At 56.1% G+C, this 26,545-nt stretch overlaps 4 protein-coding genes across 4 annotated transcripts; 2 read left to right on the forward strand and 2 right to left on the reverse strand.

Moving 5' to 3' along the window:
* Positions 1 to 6,329: 6,329 nt before the first annotated feature.
* Positions 6,330 to 8,159, reverse strand: GMORB2_4652 (uncharacterized protein; the record flags this gene model as incomplete). Its single annotated transcript, XM_035466626.1, has 6 exons — positions 6,330 to 6,828; positions 6,920 to 6,950; positions 7,024 to 7,127; positions 7,176 to 7,293; positions 7,407 to 7,779; positions 7,983 to 8,159. The coding sequence occupies 6 exons, from the start codon at positions 8,157 to 8,159 to the stop codon at positions 6,330 to 6,332; spliced, it is 1,302 nt and encodes a 433-aa protein (XP_035318174.1).
* Positions 8,160 to 11,289: 3,130 nt separating this feature from the next.
* GMORB2_4653 (O-methyltransferase) lies at positions 11,290 to 12,964 on the forward strand (the record flags this gene model as incomplete). Its single annotated transcript, XM_035466627.1, has 5 exons — positions 11,290 to 11,505; positions 11,543 to 11,726; positions 11,843 to 11,966; positions 12,071 to 12,525; positions 12,648 to 12,964. 5 exons carry the CDS (start codon positions 11,290 to 11,292, stop codon positions 12,962 to 12,964), a joined length of 1,296 nt encoding a protein of 431 aa, XP_035318175.1.
* A 2,549-nt stretch (positions 12,965 to 15,513) lies between these two features.
* GMORB2_4654 (uncharacterized protein) lies at positions 15,514 to 18,792 on the reverse strand (the record flags this gene model as incomplete). Its single annotated transcript, XM_035466628.1, has 3 exons — positions 15,514 to 16,146; positions 16,318 to 17,748; positions 17,821 to 18,792. 3 exons carry the CDS (start codon positions 18,790 to 18,792, stop codon positions 15,514 to 15,516), a joined length of 3,036 nt encoding a protein of 1,011 aa, XP_035318176.1.
* Positions 18,793 to 19,638: 846 nt separating this feature from the next.
* On the forward strand, positions 19,639 to 25,116 carry GMORB2_4655 (uncharacterized protein; the record flags this gene model as incomplete). Its single annotated transcript, XM_035466629.1, has 1 exon — positions 19,639 to 25,116. One exon carries the CDS (start codon positions 19,639 to 19,641, stop codon positions 25,114 to 25,116), a length of 5,478 nt encoding a protein of 1,825 aa, XP_035318177.1.
* Between the last annotated feature and the right edge of the window lie 1,429 nt (positions 25,117 to 26,545).

The raw sequence follows: 26,545 nt of genomic DNA on the forward strand, positions 1-26,545 counted from the left end.
CACACACACACACACACACACACACACACACAAACACAAACACACGCACAAAAACACACAAACACAAACACACAAACACAAACACACAAACACACCGTGTAATGTGGTGAAATGGGAAAATACTACGAGCTAAACGCAGCGTCAATGCCAGTGCCGACCAGGCGCAGCGGGGAGGGGCGTGTGGAGAGAAGCGATAGCCATAAGGGGGGAGGGGTGTCTTGTGACCTACTGATGGATGGAACCTCCGATTCCTCACTACGAGTACTCGTACAGACACGTACGGAGTACGACGAGTATATCACACTACATGCAATCCAGAATACCAATAACCGTACACTCGGGTGAATTCAGATTCAAGTATAAGTATTCATAGGCCGAAATACATGTGCGCATACTCGTATCTTCATCGCATGTTTCCATTGTACGGGTACTTGCTAGTATTACGGTCATAAAGCCTAATGAGTGCAACGTTATCGGGCAACTACTCGTATTACGTAATGATGCTTTAAGCACTTGCATCGTTGTACGGAGTACGGATACAGTGCTAAGAGAAGTAGTATCAGCAGCAGCGTATATATATATACCCTGTAACAGTACCCGCTGCCGGATGAGTGAGTATGCTCCGTACTCCGTACATACGAGTGTAATGATGAAAACGTGCACCCGGTTGGACTCAATGTTGGTCCTTGGATGCCCAGACCCACAGGCAGCAGATAATTACTTCAGGGCTGCAGGTGCGTACCTGTACATGTACAGGCATATAAGCGGCGCCATTCAGTGGGACAAGCACTGTACAGCACCTGGCCGCACGCCTCGAGCACCTGTCGGTTCTGCGGGGTTTTTAGTGGCTCATCCGCTGTATCGGGCTTCACGCCAGGCGTGCTGGTAGCGATCAATCACGGCCATCCTGATTGGTCTCAGCCCATCACCATCCATTCAGGCCACGTCTTGCAAGGTTCATGGCCATTGGCTCTCTGATTCCCTCCCTCAAAGAGAGTCTCTCCCCCTCCCTCTCTTCCTGTGCCTCTCCATGAATTCTTCCACTGGTCGACCATTACGCCCAACTCTGCCAACTTTGCCCTCCATGTCCTTTTCCTTTTCTCCTTTACCATTATGAATATCCTCGACATCCTTGTCCCGCCTTGCTGTCGTCCGTGGATCATGGGTTGTCTCCACGGGCACCCTGCTCGTCATTGCGGACCGTACTCTACAACTTATCGGTACCGCGTACAGCAGAAACGACCTCTCTCCCTTGCCTGAGCCACGTAGGAACGGTGGAGTGCGAGCTTACCTTGTATTACCACTAGCAGCAGTGTTGGTAATGCTGACGTCCACCTCTACCGCTCCTTGCCCGGCTAGTTCGTTTGGGCTCCAACAGATACCGCCGGTCAACCGCCGTGTTTCGTGGGCCTCGACTGATCTGTCCGTCGACGAGACCCCGGGGCCCCACACGGGGGCATTACTCGAGATGGCATAGACATGTGCATGTCCTTTTGTTTCGTTTCCGCCACCGACCGCAACTGCGACAGGTCTGACCCCTGGGGCGAACAAGCCCCAGCAATAGGTGCAAGGGGTGACGCATCCTGTTCCTGTCCACCATGGACGAACCATGATGATCGAGATACCGGCAGTGCCGTACTCGTAGTCCTGTCCCAGCACACGAGCATCACGTCATGCCAACATACACGCCTATCCATACTGCCGACAAGTTACAGCGCAACCTCAACCCCCGTCCACAGTCGCAGGGCTGCAAAGTCAGCTTCGAGAAAACAGCTGTTCTGCGACGTGCGTTGATCAGTGGGGACGCATGTCTTGGCCACCGCGGCATGCTCCATAATACGACGGCCTCTCGAGATAGGCTGATGGATGTTGATAGGAATCAAGAGCCGTAGAGCGAGCTGACTGCGACACACCCGAAACATTACATGGCAGCAAGATAGACACTTGTGCCATCCATCCTGGCCGTGTCGCACACGAGCGAAACTTTAATGAAGAGCTTAACCCTCCCCCCCCCGGAGCTCAGGAGCCGGAACCTCGAAGCGGCTATCCGTAATCTGTACGGCTAGTCCTATGACAGATCCTCCCTGAACCTCGTGCAGCTAGTGTATCGGTAGATGAGGCTTTTACAGACTCGTATGAGTACTCGTAGATCAAAGAGCCCCGGCTCTGGCCCTTCTTGACACGTCTCACCGGATCCTTGACAGGACCTAGAGGACCTCGACAAGGTCCTGGCCTTGGAATTGCCGCCTTACCCAAAAGGATCTGACCCTGCCCAGAGGAAGCTGACCTTCCCGTCTCTCCGTACGGGCTGGCATGCAACCTATCGTCTTTCAAACGCCTACCGGACCGATCGGCTGGGTAGCTCTGCCCACGCTGTACCATGTACGATGCTCATTGGGGAAGCCCCCCATGTAATTCTGCAACCTGTAAATGCGTCCCCGGAATGACAGGGCCTTATCCTCTCCCCCCAACATCTCCCAACCGACTAAGCAGGAATACTGGGTTTGCCGCCCAGATTGTACGCGAAGATATCAGCAGGCGTCTTACCCCCTCCGATTGCCGCCCTTGTGCTGCGTCAGTCGTTGCCGGATGCCCATGCTGGGCCTGACCGCCACATGCGCAAGGCCTCCTAGCGATAGACTTGCGTATCCGGTGCGCATGCAGACCTACGAGTACCAACATTCTGCTTGCCATCATACAAATAGAGCGGCTCCCCCCCCCCCAACACCTTACCATAACATAAGCATTCATAGCTGTAGAGGGGCACACCGGGGACGGTGAGTCCTTGCATAGTCTGTCGATAAGCAGGGGACCCACGGTGTAAGACTACGACTCGTACGAGCAGGAATGTACGGATACATCATGTTCATTTTGCCGGCATAACACTACTGCCCAACACGTTGGGCTGAGGATGCAATGAAGAGTAAAGAGAGAGAGCTAGCGACGACATGTCAAGGTCCATAACGACAGGGCAAGTCTCCATACGACTCGACCGACCCATGCCGTCCCAGACGTACCCTGTACTCGGTGCTCGTGGTGGCCGACGGCTATTGCGCCCTCGTCCACCCGGACCACGTCCTAGTCATCAGGTATTGATCTCTCGTCTCTCGGACCGGACGTGCCCAGGTAGTATGTCGATCGATTGGGAGCACGAGACTGCAGCGGTGCAGTGGCAGGAGATGACGGCCTGCACTCGAGCACAGCAGCGTCCGTATTCGTCCGTCCGACCGTCAACGCGTCAGCGGGAAGCTTGGACCCGACACGCAGCATCGAAGAGTTTCCCTCCGCCCGTGACGAGAACCGCCATCGACGGACCTCCGTCACCGGAGGAGAAGCTACGCCATACCTGTGGAGCGCATGGTGCGAGCAGAGCCCGACTCTTGACAAAGCCGCGCACCGCACGTTGCCGTATGGGGCGAGATGGAAAAATTCACAACCCGTCGCACACCATCGGCCTGATATCGGCATGCATACTCCCTTCCGCGTGATGCATACACGACCTCTCTGGCCACTCTACATGTTATGACGAGAAGCGGCCTCGAGAACTCGCAATAGATGGCGGTCCATCGCAGCCAGCATGGCCACCCCCGTTGGGCCGGAAAGTAGCGGTCAAACATTGAACGTCTTTCCGTGGCGGTCATTGACCTCTTTGCCGTAGGGGTAAAACACTTGGTCCTAGGTTGACCTGCTGAGGTGAAGCTAGTAGTTGTAGAGAGGTTGAAAGGAAAGGGAAGAAGAGAAGAGGAAAGGTCAGTCAGGACCGATGACTCGTCATTGCTCGTGTCTCTCTTTTTTTTTTCTTTTTTTTTCTCTTTTTTTTTCATATCCTATTTTCTTCTTCATTTCTTTTTTGAGCCGATTACTGGAGATCTGGTAAAGGGGTCTGTCTTGAACACGTCCACTGTCACGCATTCTCGCTGACAATGAGAGGAGAGAGAGAGGAGAGAGAGAGAGAGAAGAGAGAGAGAGAGAGAGAGAGAGAGAATACAGGGATTAGTATTGGATTGGACAATAACATGCGAGTGTGTGCGGTGTACGGTGTCATGGATCGAACGAAGAAGCTAGGGAGGATGCAGCCCGATGATGATGAAAGCCCGACGTACATATCCTGCATGCGAGCGACGATCGCTGAGCGGGGGAGAGCGACGTGACGGATCTCGGCACTGTACCGTCATTCCAGACTGAGAGTTGACCCCAGGCATTTTTGAGGCGAGAAGGGCCCTCGCAGAGGCTGTGGTCATCTCTCTAGGCCATGACGAATCATCACGGCTTGAGCTGACAAGTGTCCGATGAGATAGACTCACCGGAGTCGGTCTCCCTCACCCTCAACACTGCCGACACGGAAGAGGGAGAGATGACACACGAGCCACCACAAGTGCGTACAGGACGTGACGAAGAGGAGAAAGAAGAGGCAGAACCGATCATGAGAAAGTCCGACTCTCTCTGCTCCTCCTCACGATCGCCCCTTGACGCCCGTACATCTCCCCACAGCCCGACGTCCCCGGGTCGTGGACACCCTCTCAACATGCCGTTCTCAGCCAACCATGTCCAGGGCACCGTCCTGTGTGTCGATGGTCGAGGTCTATCGCACAGCCCACCAGCGCGGGTACGTGCAAAAGAAAAGGTCGGATGGCGAGGTGGGAGGAAAAGCAGGCGGTCTGAATGTTGGCGAAGAGGAGGACGGATTTAAAAATTGAGGTCACCCGGCGATAGACTGGCACTTACTCCGCATCACCATGACTACCCGGGAGGAAAAGGGGGAGGGGCCCGGGTCCCTCGACGAGGTCCTGATCACCTCCATGCCTTGGTATTGAGCATCGGACCCCACTCGCCTTCTATGCTGGGATTTGACATGACATCGGACTTGACACGGCATCTCAGATGAGATCTCGCTCGAGTGGAAGCCTTGGCTTCATCATATACCCTCAACGTCATGCTCTATCGAGCAGGGGGGCCGACAGGGAGCCGTAACAGGAGAGGTGAGAACGCTGACGATGAAAGGACACCCTGATCACAACAACCACAGTGCGGCGGCCACCAGGAAAGGACAGGCGACGGAACTGATGCTTCACAAGCATCGGGAGCTTCCCCTGTCCTATACATGTACAACCACCGGCCTGTGCTTGACGTAAAACGCAGTACGCAACAGGTCATACGCCTTCTTGATGCTCTATATCCTCCCCCCCCCCCCCCCCCCCCCCCCCCCCCCCCCCCCCCCCCCCCCCCCCCCCCCCCCCCCCCCCTGAGATGGCGTTTATACAAATGCACGACATGCAAGATGTATTTACGTCCCCTGCGGAGATGAGTCGTATTCATATTACCTGTCGTCAGTTGAGAAGCTCGGACGGGCTTCGATACTTGTACCCAGACTCCAATGTTACCCCTGTTTCCAACCAGAGCTTTACATGTAGCCTGGTACAGCTCTGCTCGGTGTGGTAAGCACGGTCTATCCATCTTCTCTAACTGTGGAGATTCATGGAAAGGGGCAAGAGGGGCGGAATCGTCCAGGCCTTCCCGCGACCGGTGATAAGCAGCCGTCTTTATATGGATGCAGCAGAGCGAACGCATGTGAAAGAAAGGCCCTTCCAAGCTTACCTGTCATCTTCTCACGATCCCATCAATATGGAGTAGGAGGACGATGGCGTCTTGCCAAGAGAAGATGTCTTGTGAGGCCAAGAGGCAAGGAGAAAGTGTTTCGGAAAGGGTCAGGAGGGGCCGCAAGGTCCGTCTCGAGCTGAGCTGGGGTTCCTCCGTTCCCCGATCATCTTGATCGGGATTATTTTTTTGCCGTTCATCGCTGGCACTGGCAGTACATGTACCTCGGAAGCCTGATCAGAATCCCCTCCACCAGATATCACTCTCTCGATACGAACTCGTCTGACTGTGCGCTATAAGGGGGGGTACTACTGAGTACATGCATAGATGGCGCCGGCAAGCGAATGCGAAGTCATGCCATGTGAAGCTGTACGAAGGGTTGTATCCGGGCTATGCATGAAAGCCGGCACCGCGAAGTACACGCGGTGGATACGGGACATTATATCATACATATCGTACGATGCTAATGTCGAGCTTATCTGGAGCTGCAGATTCTTCACGTTCCAAGGCTAAAAGGAGGTTCGATTGGCTCTAAAAAAGAAGTTGATATATATCCCGTACACATGATCCGAAAAAAAAAAAAAACTAAAAAAAACACACAAACATTTGCTGGGAATTGTTGATATCAATATTTCCCGTATATCGTATACGTTCAAAGCTGTATGAAAGCAAAAAAAAATAAAGCCAAGTTATACCACCCAACCAAGAAGGCGGGTTAAGGGGGGGGAAGGGAGTTAAACATCTCCGGGCCCCCTGTTCATGAGAACACGCGGCCTGGCCGACGGGTAGTTATTAGCGTCCACCCTATGATTCCCATCCCTGCCTCCCCAAGCTTTGGTGAAAGAGTTGGGCATGGATGGCTGGGAGGGCACATTCTCGTATGTCACGGTCACCATGTCGGTCCTCGTGATCTGGTGCGAACCCGACTTATCCGTCGCCACGACACTGCCCGGTGGCGGGGTGCCGCCAGGGTTGCTGGGCGTCTGGGCGAGGATGTCGTCCTGGCTGCCGCCCTCGCCGAGGACGGTGAAGCCGAGCTCGTCCTTGGCCTTGGACGGGAACTTTCGGTGGCTCATCTCGTAGGAACGGTTGTTGTCGGTCACCTCGTTGGGGCTGGTGAACTTGTACTTGGACCGGGAGTTGCTCGAGAGCGGGTTGCGGTTGAGGAACTTCTTCAGCAGCGGCTGGAGGATCGGGATGGTGGAGGCGATCATGATGGTGCTTCCCTCGACGCTGTTTTGTCAAGTATTCGTCAGCAAAAAAAAAGAAGAGAAAGGAGATGCATTGAAACCATGACGGAAAAAAAGAGAGTATCAGGACTTACACAGTCCACACGACCAGGTCGGAGGTATCATCTAAAGACAACCAGGACTTGGTAAGTAAATGTCACGGGCACACGGTTCTTCGGGGGAGAGTGCTGTCGCATACAAGAAAAGTCATCTGATGCCAGGGACGGGATACGGGTTGTCTTGTAAACGGCGACGACACCGGAGCTAGGAGAGAGAGAGAGAGAGAGAGAGATGTCAGTAAGGCTTCAGGTGTGGGAGGACGGATTGCACAGGCGAGGACAGAATACTTACACGGAGCCGATTCCGAGGGCAATGCAGAGGGCAAACTTCTTCCTGAACGGCAGCTGAAGCTTGAAGAGAACGATGGCCGGGTAGATGGCGAGGTAGAAATCCACAAAGGCGGAAAAGCCTGCCGGGGGGGGAACACAGCTCTGTCAGTCCAACCTGCTCGGACGATCTGCCACAGCAGGGAGAGAGGGAGATGGGAGATGAAGGGACGGTCTCCAGGAGATGTATACTCACATCCGGCGTAGATGCAGTAGGAGACGAGTATGTCCTTGGAGAAGCAATCGCCCTTGACGTCAAAGGTCCAGAGGGAGTAGGCAGGCCTGCAGCGGCCGATGAGGAGACCGGCCGTGGTGAGGAGAGTCATCTGGCACCAGATGCCCTGCCACCAGAGGAAGACCCTGTGCCATTTTCCGGGGTTGAGGAGCTTGGTCAGGAGGTAGACGACGGCGAGCTTGGGGAGGCCAAAGGACATGACACCGGGGCAGAAGGCGGCGGTGGTCCAGAGCACGGCGCCCTCCTGCTGATCCTGGCTCAGGAGAGCCATGTGCTTTCCATTACCACTGGCGACGGCAACGGTCGAGAGGCTGGTGGATATGTAGCCGCAGACCTAGACAGCGAAGGAGATCATGGCGAGTCAGCTTCTGAGGAAAGGAGGGGGGAGATCAAGTCCACGGTGGATTTGACATGTATGGGAGATATGTCTCGTCGGCTCAACCACTCCCCCGTACACACAGGCGCGACGTGTGTAGATGCGTATGCGCATACGTGTGTGCAGATTGGGAGGGTTTCTTTCTTCTTCATATTCCTTACCAGGGCTAAGAGGGTCCAGTAGTCATCCTGCTGGAGTTTTCGCTGCACGTATCCACGGACGTAGACGCGGGCGATGACGAAGAGGGTGCTGAACGCGGTGACGGCCCAGCAGACGCTGACGATTCGCGGACCTTTGTCCTGGGCTTCCCACGCACTGGACCCTTCGACTGGAGACATTATTGCAGTCGGGAGAAGTGTAGATGTTGAATTGAGAAGAAGCGTTCAGGAGAGACCATCATCAGGTAACAAGGGGGCGGGGGCGAATTCAGATAAATGCTTTATATATTATCTTTCTCTGATGGATCTTTTTTTCTTTTTCTACTCCTTCGTTCCCCTTCGATTGCATGTATAACCCGGCTTGTATATGTGAGTTACAGTCTTCACTCTTAAATGGTCTGCCGGCATTGGATATTTTTATTTCATCTTCCCTCTCTCTTCTTTCTTTTTCTTCATGCTATGATTTAATCTTCCACATCCCTGAAGGGTTTCGCAAATAAGGGGTTCCCAAAGTCCCGGGATGGCCAGTCTGTAATCCCGGGTACATGATACTGCGACGTGGTTCGCAGTTTCTCAGTCGTATCATTCTGGAATACGGTACTTCGTGATCGAACTATATACCCGCAGTGCGATCCGTGCGGTGTTACCCCAAGAGCCTGCTCTCTCTATATTGATGGATGTACAGATACTGGCAGGAAATTGGCTCGCACGGGCGAAGAGCCTTCCCCTCTCCCCCTGGGAGACCTCGTTAATCTGATACAAGGAGGACCGGTACTCTTGACTGCATGTGCAGAATCTGTACCTGGACGTTGTGCTGCCCTTCGCATCCCATCCATACCTGTGGCTCCTTCCATGGGGTCGACCTCTTCGTGCCGGGCAAGTCGAGAGAGTCAGGGATGCGTATGCACGATACCTGTCATATACTCGGGACGGGTTTCCTCCCGCGGTGCCCGTTATGGAAGCGAAGACCGTGTACGTTTGATTGGTACCCTGGCATCTTACTCTGTCGGACCAGGCAACAGACTTGTCCGCTCGTAGAATAGAGTCTATCTATGCACACGCCCAATATAGTGTACGAGGCGTTGGCGGTGCAGACGACATATCTGCCCGTACCAGGGTGCGTATCTCGCAGCTTCACACCTGCGACGAAGACTTCTCTACTACACGGCAACTCGCCTCGAAGCCCACGAGCAGGATCTTATGCTGGGTCGAAACGCGTGGAGGGGACATCAGACCCGCCGCCCCCTTCTCCTCTTCTGTGTCTTGAAATGGCCTACGGACATCCTTTCCTGCCTGGTTGTGCTCCATCTTTCAAGAAGAATCCGTACGTCAACTGGTCTCGGTCCCCACGCGGAACCCATCCCGGTAGCCGGGAACCCCGGTCCGGCACCTGCTCGTACGCCAAAACGGCCAGGGTATGGCCACTAGGGTCAACGGCTTGGCAACCAGCCAACGAGGACGGGCGCAGCCTTTTTTTCGCCCCCAGCTGCCGTGCATAAATAGCCAGGGCTGTATTCCTATTCCTCTAGCTCATTCCAGGATGCCACGCCGCGGTTGAGAGGGGGTGTGTGTGTCGAGCTCACGTCAGACATGCGTACCTGTACATGTATGCCTCTGAGCATGACTCGAGAGGAACACCGGTGAGGGGGCAACATGGCGTATTCGCGGAATACGCTCTCACCTCCACACGCTAAGCGTATACCGCTGATGTGCGGGATGCTGTGTACTAGTATCGAGCATCTCATAAAGGCCACCTGTAACGGATGGGGTAGCTCGACTCGACTACTATCGCTGCTAGTGCGGGACATGGCTGTACATGTGATCGTATAATCATATACAGTACGATATTACATACCCGTTACGAGTCGTCTGTATATTGATATTAATAATGGCAATCTGTCCTTGCGGTTCCTATAATCCGTATACGGTACGAGTGCAGATTACAGATTACATGTACACAGACGGACTCTAGTTTATCCGCATAACCCGACTATGCATGGACCGTCAGCTTCCTACTCTTCGCACATGTCCAGACGTTGGCGTTCGAGGAACCTTGCTCCATGTGGATAAGCATGCGACATTTTACTCGCGGCGAATGGAGGGTAATAGCGAGTCATCTGTGGTATATATCATACAAGTATCTGTCTGTCTCTGCCCGTTATTGGAGCCTATTGGCGACCGTGCCGTGCCGTCAGGGGGAGGCAGGATTTGAGACAACTGCTCCACCCTTGAAGAGACAACTATCGCTCCCTGCTCCGCTCTTCTTCAAGAGACAGCTGTTCAATCGAGGGTGCATTGCGAGTAAGAGTATCCGTGCGGCATGCGATGTGCAGGTTGCGAGTAACCGCTGCTGTGAAATGATGATGGCAGCAGCAGCAGTCGTCTGACTACCCGACTGACTCCCCATACAGACCAGACCACCCATCTGACACGGCACAGATTAGCCCGACACAGGATTATTATTGCACCGTAGCATCCGTCATAACTCGTCCCACCCAGCTATACGTATCGTATCATCCGTCCAGGACGCAGGTTGACAGCCCACATTCTGCGGATTCTGTGGGGTCCACGGGCACAAGGGATATGCGTCTGGATAGATACGCCGTTGCTTGGATGCTAGGGCCTAGGACGGTAGTACCAATATGGATGACCCGCACGAGACCGGGATCGTGCGAACGACAGGCACTTCATTGGATCATGTCCAAAACACTCCCCATGCGCCATGCCAACTACGAACCCATTGTTATCCATATTCCTGAGCAAGTTCCTCTCTGCCCGGTGCTGCTGCTCGGCGTCCTTGCCGGAAGGAGGCCTGAGTGTTGTGAGGCCGTGAGTACGTACCCGGACGAGCTAGGAGTTTCACCAGAGAGTAATCTGTGTACAGTCCTTCCTTACCCCTGAACCCAGGCTCTCTCTCTCTCTCCATCTACCTGTACTATCTGTACGGGTAGGCAGTGTGCATGTATTGGTCGGTATACATCCACCTGGACGTATGTATGTTAGCTGCATCGCAGCTTGCCGACCGCAGGCTTTGTCGTATATGACTCCGTGTTCACGGCAGTTGTCTCACGGTCGTTAGGCTAAGCTTGCATGCCATAATTTGCCGTGGCTATTGAAACGCGGGAAATTTGTATTTAAAATCTTACCACTTCGTCTCCCCTACCTTTTCTCCTCCGGCCATCTTCCCGTCGTGGAAAACCGTGCACTTTCCGGAGAAGAGAGAAGATCGTTTTATATTGCTACCCTGATTCGACTATACATCCAGGAACTTCCCCGATCATAAATCACAAAAACAGAAAAGAAGAGAAGAATGGCTTCCAAAGGGACCCCGGTCGACATCTCGGTCGCACTCGCCCCCAATGACGCTGACAGCATTCCTCGTCTGGTGAAGGAGCTCCAGGAGGAGGTGGCCTCCCTGGCTACCGGTGGCGATGAAGCCCGTCATGAGCTGCTGCTCAAGGCGCGCACCTTGACCCAGGCCCTCGAGACCCCGAGGGAGACCATGATCAAGCACTGCTGGGGCCAGGTGAGTAGACTGATGTGGCCCCATTGCTCCCATGCAGCATAACATGTACATCGACGACCATGACCCGGACGCTGACCTGATGCAACCTCAGACCGGTGCCCTCGCTGGCCTCAACTTCGGCGTCGACACAGGGCTCTGGAAGCTCATGGCCGAGAATGGAGACAAGCCCCAGAAGGTTGCCGACCTCGCGGCCAAGATCGGTGCCGACCCGGCCCTACTAGGTATGCTTCACCACCACCACCACCACCACCACCACCACCACAGACCCGTTCCCGTCGGCCAAGCCACGGCGCGCACGCACTGCCATCTGACGATGCTGATGATGCCTGCCACGAAGCCCGTCTTCTGCGCCATCTCGGTGCCATGGGATACCTGAAGGAGACCGGTGTCAACGAGTACAAGCCCACCAACTTTACCAAGTCCCTGAGCATCCCCATCATCGGCAACGGGTACCTTGCCATGTAAGCCCTCTCCCTCCCGAACCACACACTCTCTTCTCCCCACAGACCGGGCTTTTTCGAGAGGGGGGGACTGACGACGAGGTCGATTGTGCGTGAATCTGCAGGACGTCTTGCACCGGTGCCGGCCCGCTTCGCTTCCACGAATACTCGCGCAAGCGTGGGCACAAGAACCCGTCCGACGCCAAGGACACGGCCATGATGTACGCCTACAACACCGAGCTCGACATGTTTGCGTGGCAGCAATCTCTGGGCTACGGCACGCACTTCAACGACCACATGGGCGGATACCGCCAGGGACGCCTCCCCTGGATGGACCCCAAGTTCTTCCCCGTCAAGGAACGCCTCATCGACGGAGCCGACACGGCACCCGACGCGCCCTTCCTCGTCGACATCGGCGGCAGCGTCGGCCACGACCTCGCCCAGTTCAAGCAGTACCACCCGTCGCACCCCGGAAAGCTGATCCTTCAGGACCTCCCCGTGGTCATCGGTCAGATCTCCGACCTGGACCCCACCATCGAGAGGATGGGCCACGATTTCCTCGCTGAGCAGCCGGTCAAGGGTGAGTACACACAACACACACGCACAATTCCAGGATGATCTACGCGAGCCCGAGGCGTCTCCTTGCGGGCGGGGTAGAATCATTCCTCTCCTGCCACCTCCGCTGACTGCTCGGTCCTATAGGCGCCCGCGCTTACTACATGCACTCCTGCCTGCACGACTGGCCCGATGATGTGTGCCAGACCATCCTCGAGAGGATCAAGGAGGCCATGAAGCCCGGATACAGCAAGCTCCTCATCAACGAGAACGTCATCCCCGACCGCGACGCCTGGTGGGAGACCTCCGCCCTAGACATGGTCATGCTGACCCTGTTCTGCTCCAAGGAGCGTACCGAGGCCGACTGGTACCACCTCCTCGAGGAGCTTGCCGGTCTCAAGATCGTCAAGATCTGGTCCGGTGGCAAGGGCGTCGAGAGTCTGATTGAGGTCGAGCGCGTCTAGATGCGTGCGTCCAGTACATAGGCGACATGTAGTATCATTCACTGCTCGACACCATGACAATACACACACACACACACACAAGAGTGGCCACATCGGTCAATTCGATCACCCGTCTCATCCCGTGATGCCGTGAATGAAGCCTGCCGAGATCCGCAGCCTGATATGATTGTGCTCGCAGTAGTGTAGTGCCACAAGAGTCATCGTTGCCCAAGACACGCCGCACGCCGCACGCCTCCCCCCTTGTTCGTCCTAAGTCTTCAGGACACCAGTGGGGGGGAGGGGTAGGGGGACACGTGGTAAACCCAAGAGAAGACGTGAGGGGTCGTGGCCCGCGAGGGACTATGCATGGAGGCGGTGAGGATCAGGAGCCATGTACGTTACTCTGCAATGCAGGCTGGCATCCATCAATGTGACCCTGCCGAAGAGGGCCCAGAGCTGACACACGACAAGGGGCTGCAGGTGTACCACGTTGTCCGTCACGCCAACGCCGTACCGTCAATCTATTGCGCTGCATCGTAGAGATATGATGACCCTACACAGAGACCAGCACTCCCCGGATGTTGTTGCAGAGCCCTCAATCTGTATTGATGCCTGGGATACCGGTAGTTAGGGGGCAGTCGACATCTGCGCAGTTGGGACTGAATGCGACTCGGCTGCATACGGTTGCACATGCAATACTCCGTACACGTGTACATGTATGGTATAGCCGTCAATGCAAGGTGGTAAGCCTCACGATCCCCCCCCCCCCCGCTTTTGGGTCGCGTTGACATTGAGTTTGGTGATGTGTAATTGATGGCAGTTGATAACTACCTTGCCCAACGTCTCGGCACTCGGGCCAATCTCCCTGATGATACGTCGAGGAGTAAAGGAATGTATCGATACTACCTGTACGTATCTGTCATCGCTCTCTCTCTCTATGGTGTCACGGAAGAGGCCACGATGCCTTATTAGGAGCATGAGGGAGCATACGTTAGAATAATATATATACGTAACATGGGCGTTTGAGGGCGGATCTCCAAAGACAGTCTGGGCCCAATAGAACATCAATTTCGATTCCCGTATTATTACATCCACCTTTTCCACCTTTTCTCGGTGCGCACCCATCATGTCCTCTTGATAAACTCCCGCAGTGTACCTCCATCATCTCCCGCAAAGATGCCGCTCCCATCAGGCTGGGCGGAGACCTGCCTCTGAGTCCATCAGTTCAGGGCGTGGATCCAGTAATAGCCACTCTCGCGCTGATTGACTGTGAAGTTCTCGAACCCTTTGTGATGCGCAACTTTGGCGTGAAACTTCCAACCTGAATCGTGGCTCAGAAAGCCTCCCGCACCAGGGTTGTGAAAGCCTCTGAAGCCCCTCTTCTCTGCACAGTACCACATATAGCGGTTGGGGGTGGGCTTGCCGGGACTCTATGGCGCCCACGTCTTCCAAGGCACAGGTTGCCGTTGCTGTCCGAGGCTAGAACGCGGTTGTGGGATGTATCGACAATCATCAACATGTCCCCCGGGAGAGGGCTGCACATCCGGGTCATGGTGAACGATCCGATCCCATATTTGCCGTCGCGGTACAGGAACGTCTGTGCGTCTCTCCCGGGCGGGTGCGGTTTCGCGTTTTCTGACGAACGCAACCAGTAATCTATCGATACATCATCCCCAAGCGCTTCGCTTCGGTGGTGGGAGTGTCTGCTCCATCGACCGTGGACAGGGCGCTCATCGTTGCCGTCTCTGAACTGTGTGCGTCCATGTCAACGTTCCTGCTTCGCGACCGGTGCGTATCTCGCTGATGTGGTTTTTCCCTGGTGGTTGTGGCCACCGGTTGGCATCAGGTGAAGTAGAAGACGATGTATGATCATATCATTATTCACTACAGGATCGTGTATGCTCTATAGCTCTTTCAGATTCCAATTTTTGGATGACGACACGCTGAGGTTATCTACCCCGCACGCGCTGTTTCTGCGTTTGCATCCGTGAGTCAGTCCAAGTAAAAAATTCTAAACCGTCTCAGCTCTTTCAATATTCTCCTCGCCCATGGATCAGTGAAACCATCATCAGAAGACAGGACCAGGAGTCATTACCAGACCGGACACTAGGGTAGCTTCCTCGTTGATATGATAGTTAAATAATGTTGCTACTCCATATCTCGTCCCCACGCCCCGCCTCATCAGGTGTCGCTGTGTCGGGATCTCCACATGAGACTTGCGATAACAATAGACTGAGTGGGACATGTCAGATTGGACGCGCTACCTCATGAAGGAAAGGTCATGATTTCTTGCACATGCATAGGATACACAAACGTGTCAGAGCAATCAATGTTGATTCTCTCAAGTTCGCGTTTTTTTTTCCCCCGGGCTTCCACAGGACGCTGTAGATGATGGAGAGAGACATGATCGTGTTCGCTTTCTTTTCTAATTCCCAGTCGCGGAGAATGGTAGTGGTAGATACTGTACATGTAGTTTACAAGCGCCATCCATATCCTGTTCACCCGTACCCTTTTTTTTTCTTTCAAACTAGTTGCAACCGATTCCTTCTTGACTCCTTCTTCGCGAGCATCTACTCGCCGTCGTCTTTGCGCTTCTGACGCAGCTCCTCCTCCAGGTCCCACGGTTGTAGGAGTCCCTGGAGGTCTGCGAAGACCTGCTCCGTAAGGTCGAGCTCGTCTTCTTCGCCAAAGGTAGTCGTTCCAAATTTGTCGCTCGTGGCAGGCGGATCGTCATCGTCTGCAAGGGCAACATCCCCGGGTGCGGAGCTGGGACACAGGCTGCTGGTAGACTTCTCCGTCTCCTGCGACGGGACGTTGTCGGAGTTATTGTCGAGGGCTGACGTCTCGCCTGCTCGCCTAGCCATGGCGTTGAAGTGGCCATTGAAGTCGGCATTCTCAGAAGTCGGGAGGTCCGCGACGGAGGCATTGGGAGGCGGCGACATGACAGCGCGCCTCATTTCCGTACCCTCATCCTGGGCGACCCTGCCGGATTCGTGTGCCTCACCTCCTGGAAGGGGTGCAAATGACACACGCTTCGTAGCCTTGGAGCGGGTCGAGGTCTTCACGGCAGAAACGATACCCCTTTTGCCTTGGCTGGGCTGAGCTTTGCGGGCATGGCGCTCGGGCGACGGCGTCATGAAAGCTGCAAATGGCTTGAAGAGCAGTAGCGTCTCGGGAGTCGAGGGCGGCATCAGCTTGAGCGGCTTGCTGGGGCGAGGTTGGGGAGTGGAAGGATATTGGGTCATCGGACCATCTTCGGTCAGAGGTAGCTCGGATGACTGGCCGGGAGCTCGCATCGCTATGAATGGAGCGGTCGTTGCTTCGGAGAAGCCGGGGGGGCCCTTCATCGTATGTAGCCTGTCTAGGGTTCGTACTTCTTGGTTCGACACGATGCCACAGTTTTCGCCATCTGATGGACCGGGCGGCGGGTCTGGCCGTGATGACATTGTCGCAGCAGGCAAGAGAATGTGCATGTTCCGTCCAGGAGTTCCCGGATTATGGCCGGGAGTCTCCAGGTCCTGTGCTGGAGGGTTGGATATCGAAGCTTCTGTAGCATCTTCCCCATCGAGACCACGTGCACCGAAAAAAGCCACGTTCGACATGGCTGCGTGTACTGCCTCTGAAGGATCCCCTACCTCCGTGCCGGCCTTCTTCGGATGATCGAAAGCTTGTTCAGCCATATCCACTGTGGGCTCTGTAACCTCTGCGACTTTTGCGTCCCCAAGAGCTTCATCCGTGGGCATTACCGACCCCTCGGGCTCGATGGCATTACGAACCGCGGCCACCGCCGAAGGTAGTTCGACAAGATCCTTCTTCGTGGGCGAGTTGCCCCAGGGAACCAGAGGTACAAGCTGTTGAATGATGCCTTTGAGTGACAGGTAGGAGGATTGAGACTCCACTGTGGCATCTCGCTCTTGCTCTTCGACGGAAGCGGGGGCCTGCTCAGGCACTTCCCCCTGTTGTTCTTCCAAGGTAGACTGTGCATCCACATAGGACGCGGGCGTATCAGGTTCATCGTCATCAAGACGCTCTGCTTCTAGAGCGGCGTCCTCATCTCGTTCTTGAACTTCTTCCGTCAGGGCGTCATGAGCGCACTGAGGTTGTTCGGGTTCGGGCTCGGGGCCGAGATAGCTCGAATCTCCACTGGACGACGTCTCATGCCATTCCTCGCCCTCCGAGCTGACGGCGTTCCAGATGAGTGATTCTTCCATGAGCTGCCTGTCAACCCCCTGGAGAGCATCTTGGAGCTCGGAAGCATCTGTCAGGCTGCCATCGGAAGAGTCGTCATCCACGGCTAGGGCTTCGTGGGAGGTTGCCTCCTGAACCGACTCTTCCCCGACACTAGATTCTCCATCCGTTTCCGTCTCAGCTGTATCCACTCCGATGATGCTGCCGATCTCCTCATCGCTACTCAGTGCGCTGGATAGTTCGCTGGACTCGTCTGGTAGGTGCTTGTATATAGCATCCGAAGTGTCGTCCACGACGAGGAGAATTTCGGATCCCGTGACAGAGCTCATGGATTCTATACTGCTAAGCGGAGAAGACTCCCGTTCATAACAGGCCTGCGGCTCATCGAACCTGGGGGCCTCGGCAAGCTCCCCGATGATGTCCTTGCCGGGGCGTTCGACCCCCCTCTCGACGGGGACCCCAGCGACAGGGTTTTCATGTGAGACAGGCTCAGAGCTATCATCTTGCTGGGAATCGATCTGGGGAATGGCGCTCTCATCGAAATCCTCGTTGACGGTAGTGTTGGCGTCCGTCTCGTCGTCGTCATCCATGCTGTCATCGGACTGTACCTCCTCGACCTGCACAACGTTTTCTTGGCCATTTCTCAGAGGGCACGGTGTTGACCGCGCAAGTATAAGTGCACTGTTCACTGGTCCGTCGTCGGAAACGGGCGAGGAGAGGGTCGCAGCGGCCTTCTGATCGGCGAGCTTGTCGTGGGCCAATTCGTCCTCCGAATCCACAGAATCCTGTACGTTTGCCGTCCGGAATGCACGCTTTGGAGAAACACGCTTGGCTGAGGGGTAGAGACGGCTTGATTGGGTCGCGAACGACGTGTCGGGCCCATCCATAAGTTCATCTTCGTCTTGGTCCAGAGCTGTAGATCGGAGAGGCGGGTGGTTTTTGATGGAAAATTCCCGGCTACCGCAAGCCATATTCTTGAAGGCTCGAGTGCTTTCCTGGGGCGTACGGATTGACGAGGGAGGAATGGCTTGCTGCCGACGCTTCCGTGGCGTTTCCGTGCCCCCCGACTCTTTGCCACCTAGCTTCCTCTTGCTCGGCGACCTGCGAAGCCAGTTGTGGCGGTCGGTGCTCTTCTTCAAGACAGGCGACCGTCCGCTGGAGGGTGATTGGGCTGCTTCCTCCCAGAATTCATCCCGACCGGCCTCTGACGGCTCAACAGTGCTTCTCCACTTCTGCACGCGAGCGACCTCTTCGTCTTCGAGAAAGGGGTGCTGCTCAACAGAGACCTGCTTAAGGCTCTCCGGACTTGGGAGGTGGCACTGGGCGGCATCTCGCCGCTCAGGCTTCAGAGACTCGTACCGATTCAGCTTCTTGAAAGGTGAAGTAACTTTCGAGATGGGGGGTGCGGTATCTCGGCCTGTGCGTCGGTTCGATTTCCATGGGTTGGTCCATTCCGTTTCGAACGGGCCTCTTAATGTTGCAGAGAAGAGAGGGGGCGACTGTCCCGAAAGGAAACGTCTTCCGGCTTCTTCGTACCTGAGCTTGCGGACTTGGTTGCTCTCGTAACATTCGTCTTCGGACCCTTCGTAAAAGATGTCTTCGGGATCGCAGGTCGCCTCGGAGTAGATGGTGTCTCGGCCCCAAAAGCTAGTGGGAGCCATGGCGAAAAGTATATGGCATAACTTGGCCCAAGAGACAAGTATCTAGTGAAGCTACAAGTTCAGACAGCGATATGTGGAGATGATTGTTTGTTCAACAGCAAGTTACTGCCTGGGATTGGAGTGGCAGCCGTAAGGGTTATCTGGGTATTAAATGAGGCTGGCACCGACATTCACGTCGCGGTCCAAGACGCGTCTCACGCAGTCACGTGAGAGCGTGTAAAGTGGCTCAGCCACTGGGTTTCGAACAACGTTTGGCGGTTGACGAAGCCCGCGATGGGAACTCGACAATATTAATTCACAGATATACACCATCAGTTCATTGATAGAATCTATCTTAGTCTTGTTATAAAAAAGAAGATTTCATTGCCCGGTTTACCCATGGTCCTACTCTCCCTAATGGTAGAGTCACGTGATTTTGGACAAAGGACTCGGTTGGCTGGGCAACTGCAGTAGCCGACATAATGTTTGCACCATGTTTACTTCCTTGACTGTATTGTATCTGACTGTGTATCTTAACATCCCAGTAGCAATATTACCACTAGGTAGTAGTCCAACGCGACAAGCCCCATCGCGACTTGAAGAGCACAATCACCCAACATATAACTTCGCTTCTCCATTCTTCCCCTTGATAACCACTAGAGTTTCAGTTGGTCTTAAGAGTTATATCATACCGATTTTTCTTTCTTTCATCCCACGCGCAGCATTGGCTCATATTTCACCGATACTTTTCCCAGCTCGACCACGATAAACACAACCCGGCCTCAACGCGCGACCCCGCCAAAACATATTGTTTATATGGCGACAGTATAACATCTATCGATTTTCAACGCCCCAACCGTTCCCGACATGGAACACGCTTGGCTGGACTCGCTGTCAGAAGACTGGATTTCCCAGCCCAACTCCGACAACTCTGATATTCAGCTGCCGCTGCCGTCCCCCAAGTCTGTGGAGAAGCCACACACGCGTGACCTGTCTGGTCGCACTGCGCCAAAGAGCCCGAGCTCGGGAGTAGCGCCCCAACCAGAAACAAACGATGCTTGCGGAAGCCCTCTGAGCGAGCGCAGCGCCAGCGACATCAACATGCCATGGCGCCGCATACCTTCGAAACTGTCGCAAGAAATCAAACTTCCGCCCAACCAAGGGGCTTCAACCTCATCGTCGAACGGCTCCGTTATCCATAACACAGTCCAGCATGAACCTTCCCTTGGCGAAGCAGGAACAGGTGCGACGCCGGAATGGAAACGGCGCCTCGTGGACGGGGCCATGGACTACGGTGAGCAGCGGGACCTGTTTTGCTCTGCGGCCAGCGGTCTTCAGGACATGTTCAGGCCACCTGCCGAGCACCCCACGATCCCAGAGGAGAAGGAGGAGGGGGAGGAAGCAGGGGAGATGCCAGAACACGAAACCACCATGCCCTCGAGTCCCCCGCTCTTTGCGCGCCGCCGAGCTAGTACCGAACTCGAACAAGAGGTCAGCACGTTGGAGGAAGCAGAGGACGAGCCGGACAACCCAAACGACGTCACCCCCAGTCCCAGTCCAAGGAGGGCTCAGCGGGAGATGAAGTATAGGCTCAACATCGAAGACCTTTCGGGCGTGGACACCCCTTCGAACCCACCGGCGAACCGCCAGAATGCCCGCGGTCCTGAAGATGTCGAGATCTTCCGGGACGCAAGCTGCCTCAGTGCAGACATGGGAAATGCTACCAGGAAGACTAGCGGCCAGAGTGATACGAGGAACGAGGACTTCAGCCCCATCCTGATCGGCAGGCAGAGCAACGACGACGGCAACATTGGCTTCGTGCCGCTCGACTTCCCCGCGGACCAGCTTCAGCAGAAGCTGGAGCGCCTCCGCATCAACCAGACCCTCTGGGACTCCCAGGCCGACATCCAGGAGGCGTTTGACGAGGAAGGCGAAGGGTCTAGGAACCTGGATACCTCGGAAGAATTCGGCAGGCAAGGAGGCTACATCAATTTCAGGCGCGGCGGCAGATCCATCGAGGACTCGTTCCGTCATCGCCCGCTGAGCCCCGGATTTGTCGCTGACACGTCCGAGATGCTCCCGGAAGAGTCCCTGCAAGCAAGCACGCCGAAGCAGTTCCCCACAATCAGGTCGGTAGCTACGAATCCCTACGAGAACGCAGACCCCCCGAGCCCGTCACTGCCCCGGGCGCCTTTCCCGAGCCCCGACAAGCGACAGGTGAGCCTGTCCAAGCGTGATAGCCAACAGGATCAGTCAACCGGCAACCCCCTCAAGCTTTTCGGACCCTACGACACCTTCACCAACCAGACTCTCCTCCGACGCATCAGCCAGTTCGAGGACGGCTCGTCCGCCGAGCTCTCAGAGGACTCTGCGCTGCCTCAAGCTGCTTACGTTGAGCGTAGAGAGTCTTCTACCGAGACCAAGGCGGGACCTTCCAGCAACCCACCGAAGCTCGTGTCGCGCCCTCTGTCCGGGACGTTTGGCGGCGGCAACCTCGAGGGTTACCAGTTCAACAGCAATGTGTCTTATTCGGCGGACGAGTCAGGCTTCTCTGCAAAGGAGAACGTCTCGCCATCACTGCAGCCGCCCTTCCACTTTGTAGTAGAGGAAGGGTCACCGGGTGAAGAGTTGGAAGTCACGGCTCTCAGGAGACGAGAGAAGTTGAGATCGATATCGCTTCGAAAGCACTCTAAAAGCTCATCGATAAAAGGCATAAGGCCAATGGGCCTAGCTCAGTCGTCCCCCTATGCGGATAACATACTGAAGTACGACCTGGGCTGGGAGAGCAAGCGGCCTAGGACGTCGCCGTCAAAGGACCCGACACCGAAACGCAGGCGAACGCTCCATCGATCTGATATCGCGTATGGCCGGGAGAATTTGACCGGCATTGATTTTGCGAGCCAGAAGATCCAGAACATCATGGGCAAGAAGAGACGCGACAGCCGCCCTGCTGGCCTTGACTCTAGTGAGTCCCGGGTATTGGCAGGTCGGTCCAATCTCGTCCCCCACACACCGAGCAGCAACATCAAGCCAGGTGCATTCGGCCCCGAAGACGATGATGACGGGAGCACGCTGGCGGAGGCACTGCGCAACTCTCCCTACCGCCAGGACAGGTCTACGGCGAACGACGCTGCAGATGGAGTGAGAAAGCCCTCGATCCGGACACAGGACTTTGTCGACCAGGCCGCGCAGATTATGGCTATGATTCGCAACCAGGTCCATCCTACCGGATTGTCAAGCGTCGACGAGTCCGGCGCGGAAAACGTGGAGCTCAGTCCCAGTCTGTCGAACGATTTTGGGTCAGAGTCTACTAGGGAGCCCCTCTCGCGGCCACCCAGCCGCGAAGGCAAGTCGTCGGTATCGCGCCCTCCGCTGCGGCAAGAGGACCCTACGCTCTCCGACAAGCTCAAGAAGTACCAGGAAGCCAGCGATATCGGTGACATCATCTCTTCTTCCATCCGTTCTCTCGGACTGGCAAAGGACGCCACGCTTGCAGAGAAGTTCGCCGTCAACAAGGTCCACGAGGACCAGCAGCGCTGGTCAAACCGTGCGCTGCCGGCAGAAGGGGGGGAGCTCATCAGCGACATACCAAACGTACGCATCTCCACAAACCCAGCCCGCGACGACTCACCCCCAGGCCCCCACCGCGACTACGTCTCAGAGGGTTCAGGCATCTCGACGAACCGCTCGTACCCGACCGGGTCCTCGAGAGGGTCCGATTCAAGACGGGTCATCATGCCAGAGAGCATCTCCCACCTCATCCCGGAGCGGGTGGGCAGCATGCAGCTGGACCGAGGCAGCCACATGTGGATCAAGAACAAGGGGCCGCGGCCTGCTCAGACGCCCAACGTGCTCCCCTCGGACAGCGAGGAGGACCCGTTCGCCAGCATCCCCGATCTCACCGTTGACCTCAGCAAGGAGATGCAAAATCTCCGGCTCACCAGTGCGCGGAAAGAGCGCGGCTTCTACTCGCCAGAGCAAAAGCTGCCACTCTCTCGGGGCCTGGCGGTGGCTGTCCCTGGACAGGCCAAGAAGGGCTACATCCCACAATATCCCGAGGCAGCCCAGAGCCTTGGCATTGCCCCCACCCCGGGAGACGACGAGTCAGAGCAGGCGGACAGGCCACCAGCAGCCAGACCGGCCCGGCGCGACGCAGAAGCCAGCGACAGCGACGACAGCCTAGAGGACTCGGCTGGGAAGGTCCGCCCACGCAACGTCACCATCTCATTCTCTTCGCCGGTGGCATCCATCATCCAAGACCCGCGACCGAAGAGCAAGGACAGCAACCTGGATGAGGATGTGTCGCCCGAGGGCAGCCCCCCCGGGCAGCACGTCCCCAACCATGCTGCTGCCACCGGAAGTGCCAAGTCTGCGCTCAAGAACGGCGGCACGGTGCAGTCCCGGCGCGACGGGTTCGTCCCCCGTCCCGTGTCGCGCATCGACGAGCAGGATGAGGACAGTACTGTGGAGCTCCCTCACCACGAGAGCAACAACCAGCAGCTCAGCATCCTCGGCGAGACTAGCGTCATGAGCCACAGAACACCAGAGTGCCGACACACCAGCCTCAGCTTCATCTGGAACGGCACCCCGGGCAACGGGGCGCTCTCCGTCAGGGGAGACGACAGTGCCGTTATCGGGCAGAACGTGGGGAGGCTGTCCCTGAGCCCGCTGTCCGAGTTTACCCTGCACACCGCGGAGCGGCCGTGCGGGTTCGAGGTCAGCTATGTCATGGGGCAGCGGCACATGGAGACGGGAGACGGCAGCAAGAAGGTGCTGTCCATGGCGATTCGGGACCTGGTGGAGAAGCTCGCCGAAGCCGAGCCCTGCGAGCCGTTCTGGGAGGACCTGGAGGAGCTGGACCTGCAGGGCAAGAAGCTGACGAGCCTCCACACACTGGACGAGTTCTGCAGCAAGGTGGTCACGCTGAACGCCTCCAGGAACGCGCTGGGCCACCTGGAAGGCGTGCCGCAGAGCGTGCGGCAGCTCAAGGCATCGCAGAACATGCTGACGGAGCTTACGTCGTGGGACCACCTGCAGAACCTGCAGTACGTCGACGTGTCGGGCAACGAGCTCGGCAGCCTGTCCGGACTCAGGAACCTGGTGCACCTGAGGAGCCTGAGGGCCGACAACAACCGCCTGACGAGCCTCGGCGGCCTGGACTGCCACGACGGACTTCTCTCCCTCCGGGCTCGCAACAACGAGATCGAGGAGGTGGACTTTGCGACGCTGCAGCTCTCGCGGCTGACGGAGCTCGACCTCGCAGGCAACCGGATCGGCTCGGTCCAGAACCTGGAGCTGGCGCCGCAGCTGGCCAGCCTGAAACTGCCGCGCAACCGGCTGGACAGGCTGGCGGTGCGGGGCAGCCTCAGGATGCTGCGACACGTCGACATCAGCGACAACGACGTCACAACGCTGGACGTCAGCGGGCTGCCGGGGCTGCACTCCCTCCTCGCGGACCGGAACCGCATCAGGTCGCTGCACGGCTTCAGCCGCGCGCGGCGCCTGGACAGCCTGTCACTCCGGGAGCAGCGCGGGGACGGGGTGATGAAGCTCGACTTCCTCGCCGCGGCCTACGAGATCCGCAAGCTGTTCCTGTCGGGCAACTACCTGGGCACGTTCTCGCCGCAGGTGGACTTCCTGAACCTGCAGTTCCTGGAGCTGGCCAACTGCGGGCTGGAGTCGGTGGCGGCGGACCTGGGCCAGCTGATGCCGAACCTGCGGACGCTCAACGTCAGCTTCAACGCCATCTCGGACCTGTCGCCGCTGCGATACATCCCGCGACTGAAGAAGCTGCTGGCGGCCGGCAACAGGCTGGCCGACTCGACGGCGGCGACGGAGCTCCTGACCGACTTCCCTCACCTGACGCAGCTCGACGTCCGCGACAACCCGATGACGATGGGCTTCTACGCGCCGCTGCAGGTCCTCGTGCCCACGACGGCGACGGCAGCAGACGACGACGACGACGGCGGCAGCGGCAGCGGCAGCAGCAGCAGCAGAAACAAGTCCGGCATCGACCCGTTCGCGCTGCCCGATGCCGACGCCGAGAGGGACGACCTATTCTCCCGACGACTGGATCAGACCACCAGGTTGAGGCGACGTCTGCACCAGGTGGTGTTTTCCGCCAGCTGCAAGAGGCTGCGCAAGCTCGACGGCCTGACCGTCAGACGGGACAAGGTCCTCGCTCAGGACGAGGTCCTGTCCACTCTTGTCAACGAGGGTCTACTGCCCAAGCTGGACAGCACCGACGACGGATCTCCCGAGCAGAAGCAGCAGCAGAAGCAGCAGCAGAAGCAGCAGCAGAAGCAGCAGCAGAAGCAGCAGGGTGAGGAGAAGAGAAAGGAGTGATGGATGGATATACTTTTTTTTTTTGAGCTTGTTTTCTTGCACGTAATGATTGATGTACGAACTGGCGTTTCTTGTCTTAGAGGGTGGGGGGGAGGGCAGTGGATGTTTTGCTTCTTTCGTTTGAGGGAGAAGTAACTTGCAAAAAAAAAAGGAGTTTTTTCTTTGTCTGTTTGTTTGTCTGTTTTGTTTTTGGTCTCTTCTCTTCTCTGTTTTTATTTTATATCCATAATTCATTATACAGGAACAACGGAATGGCTAAATTGGGGGGTTGGGGGTTAGGGGTTGGGGGGGGTTCGGGCCCGGTTGGGTAAGGGACACTTTATGGAAAGAAGATCATGTGAATACTATGAGAAATGCATTTCGGCGTTGATTTTACCGTTTTATGATCCGATCACTCTCCGTAGTCCTCTCTCTCTCTTATCATGTTTTACACTCGGATTGATCTGGGCATGATGAAAGATGAAAATCCTCTTTTTGCGTGTACATATTAGAGACTCGACATGGTGACTCATCAAGGGACTGGGGAAGGGATAGGTATGGACGGATAGGGAACAGGACCTTGGCCAGCCCCCGGGTGTAATGGGTATAAAACGCCAAACGGCCGCGTCTGCAGAACGTGGCTCTCTCTCTCTCTCTGTGCGTGTGTGTGTGTGTGTGTGTGTGTGGCTGCGGACCCCCCCCCCCCCCCCCCCCCGCTTGGACCAAGTGTCAGGGGATACGGTTCATGCAGATGCATGCTGCTTGCTATTATTCTATTCACTGTTAGTGCTCGAGGTCGTTGATATTCTATGCATTATAGCGTCGGGATGACATAAAATTACCACCATCCTACACGGTCCCATGGTAGGTGGGTGGGTTACCGTTACATATAAGAGTACGGATACTCTCATCAACACTCCCGATGCTGACCAGCATCCGTAGGACTGCAGCTATGAGATGGGGGGATGATGCTGTGGATGGATTGCTTTCAGCGAGATGACGCCGTTCTTAGCACATGGATGGAACTGAGGACCGTAGGCCAAGCGCCGTAGGCCGTAGAGGGGGGGGTCAGGGGGTTAGGGGGAAAGGGCCCCAGTGGAACGGTCGCAAATACAGGGCTCTCGTCGTAGTGGCGGTAGTTTGCTGCACGGTCACGTAATACTGGACATGGCAGTGCTGCTAGGCCTTATCTAGAGAGACACAAACATGATATTACTCTGCTCGTCTGCATACGTACGTGCCCAACCTGGCCTGTCAAACCAAACACGACTCTCTCACATATCTCCCTCTCTCTCTTCCATCTGAATCCCTCTTCTCTCTCTTGAACTCGTCACCAACCCTTCCATCTTTTTTCTGCAGATCTTGTCACGAGACCGATCAACTCTGCAGCCAACGAGCCAATATTACACACGCACACGCCACGCGCCCCTCTCATCATAGAACCCCCCCC

Source organism: Geosmithia morbida, assembly GCF_012550715.1.
Source record: "Geosmithia morbida isolate 1262 chromosome Unknown scaffold_22, whole genome shotgun sequence".
NCBI classification, from domain to species: domain Eukaryota; kingdom Fungi; phylum Ascomycota; class Sordariomycetes; order Hypocreales; family Bionectriaceae; genus Geosmithia; species Geosmithia morbida.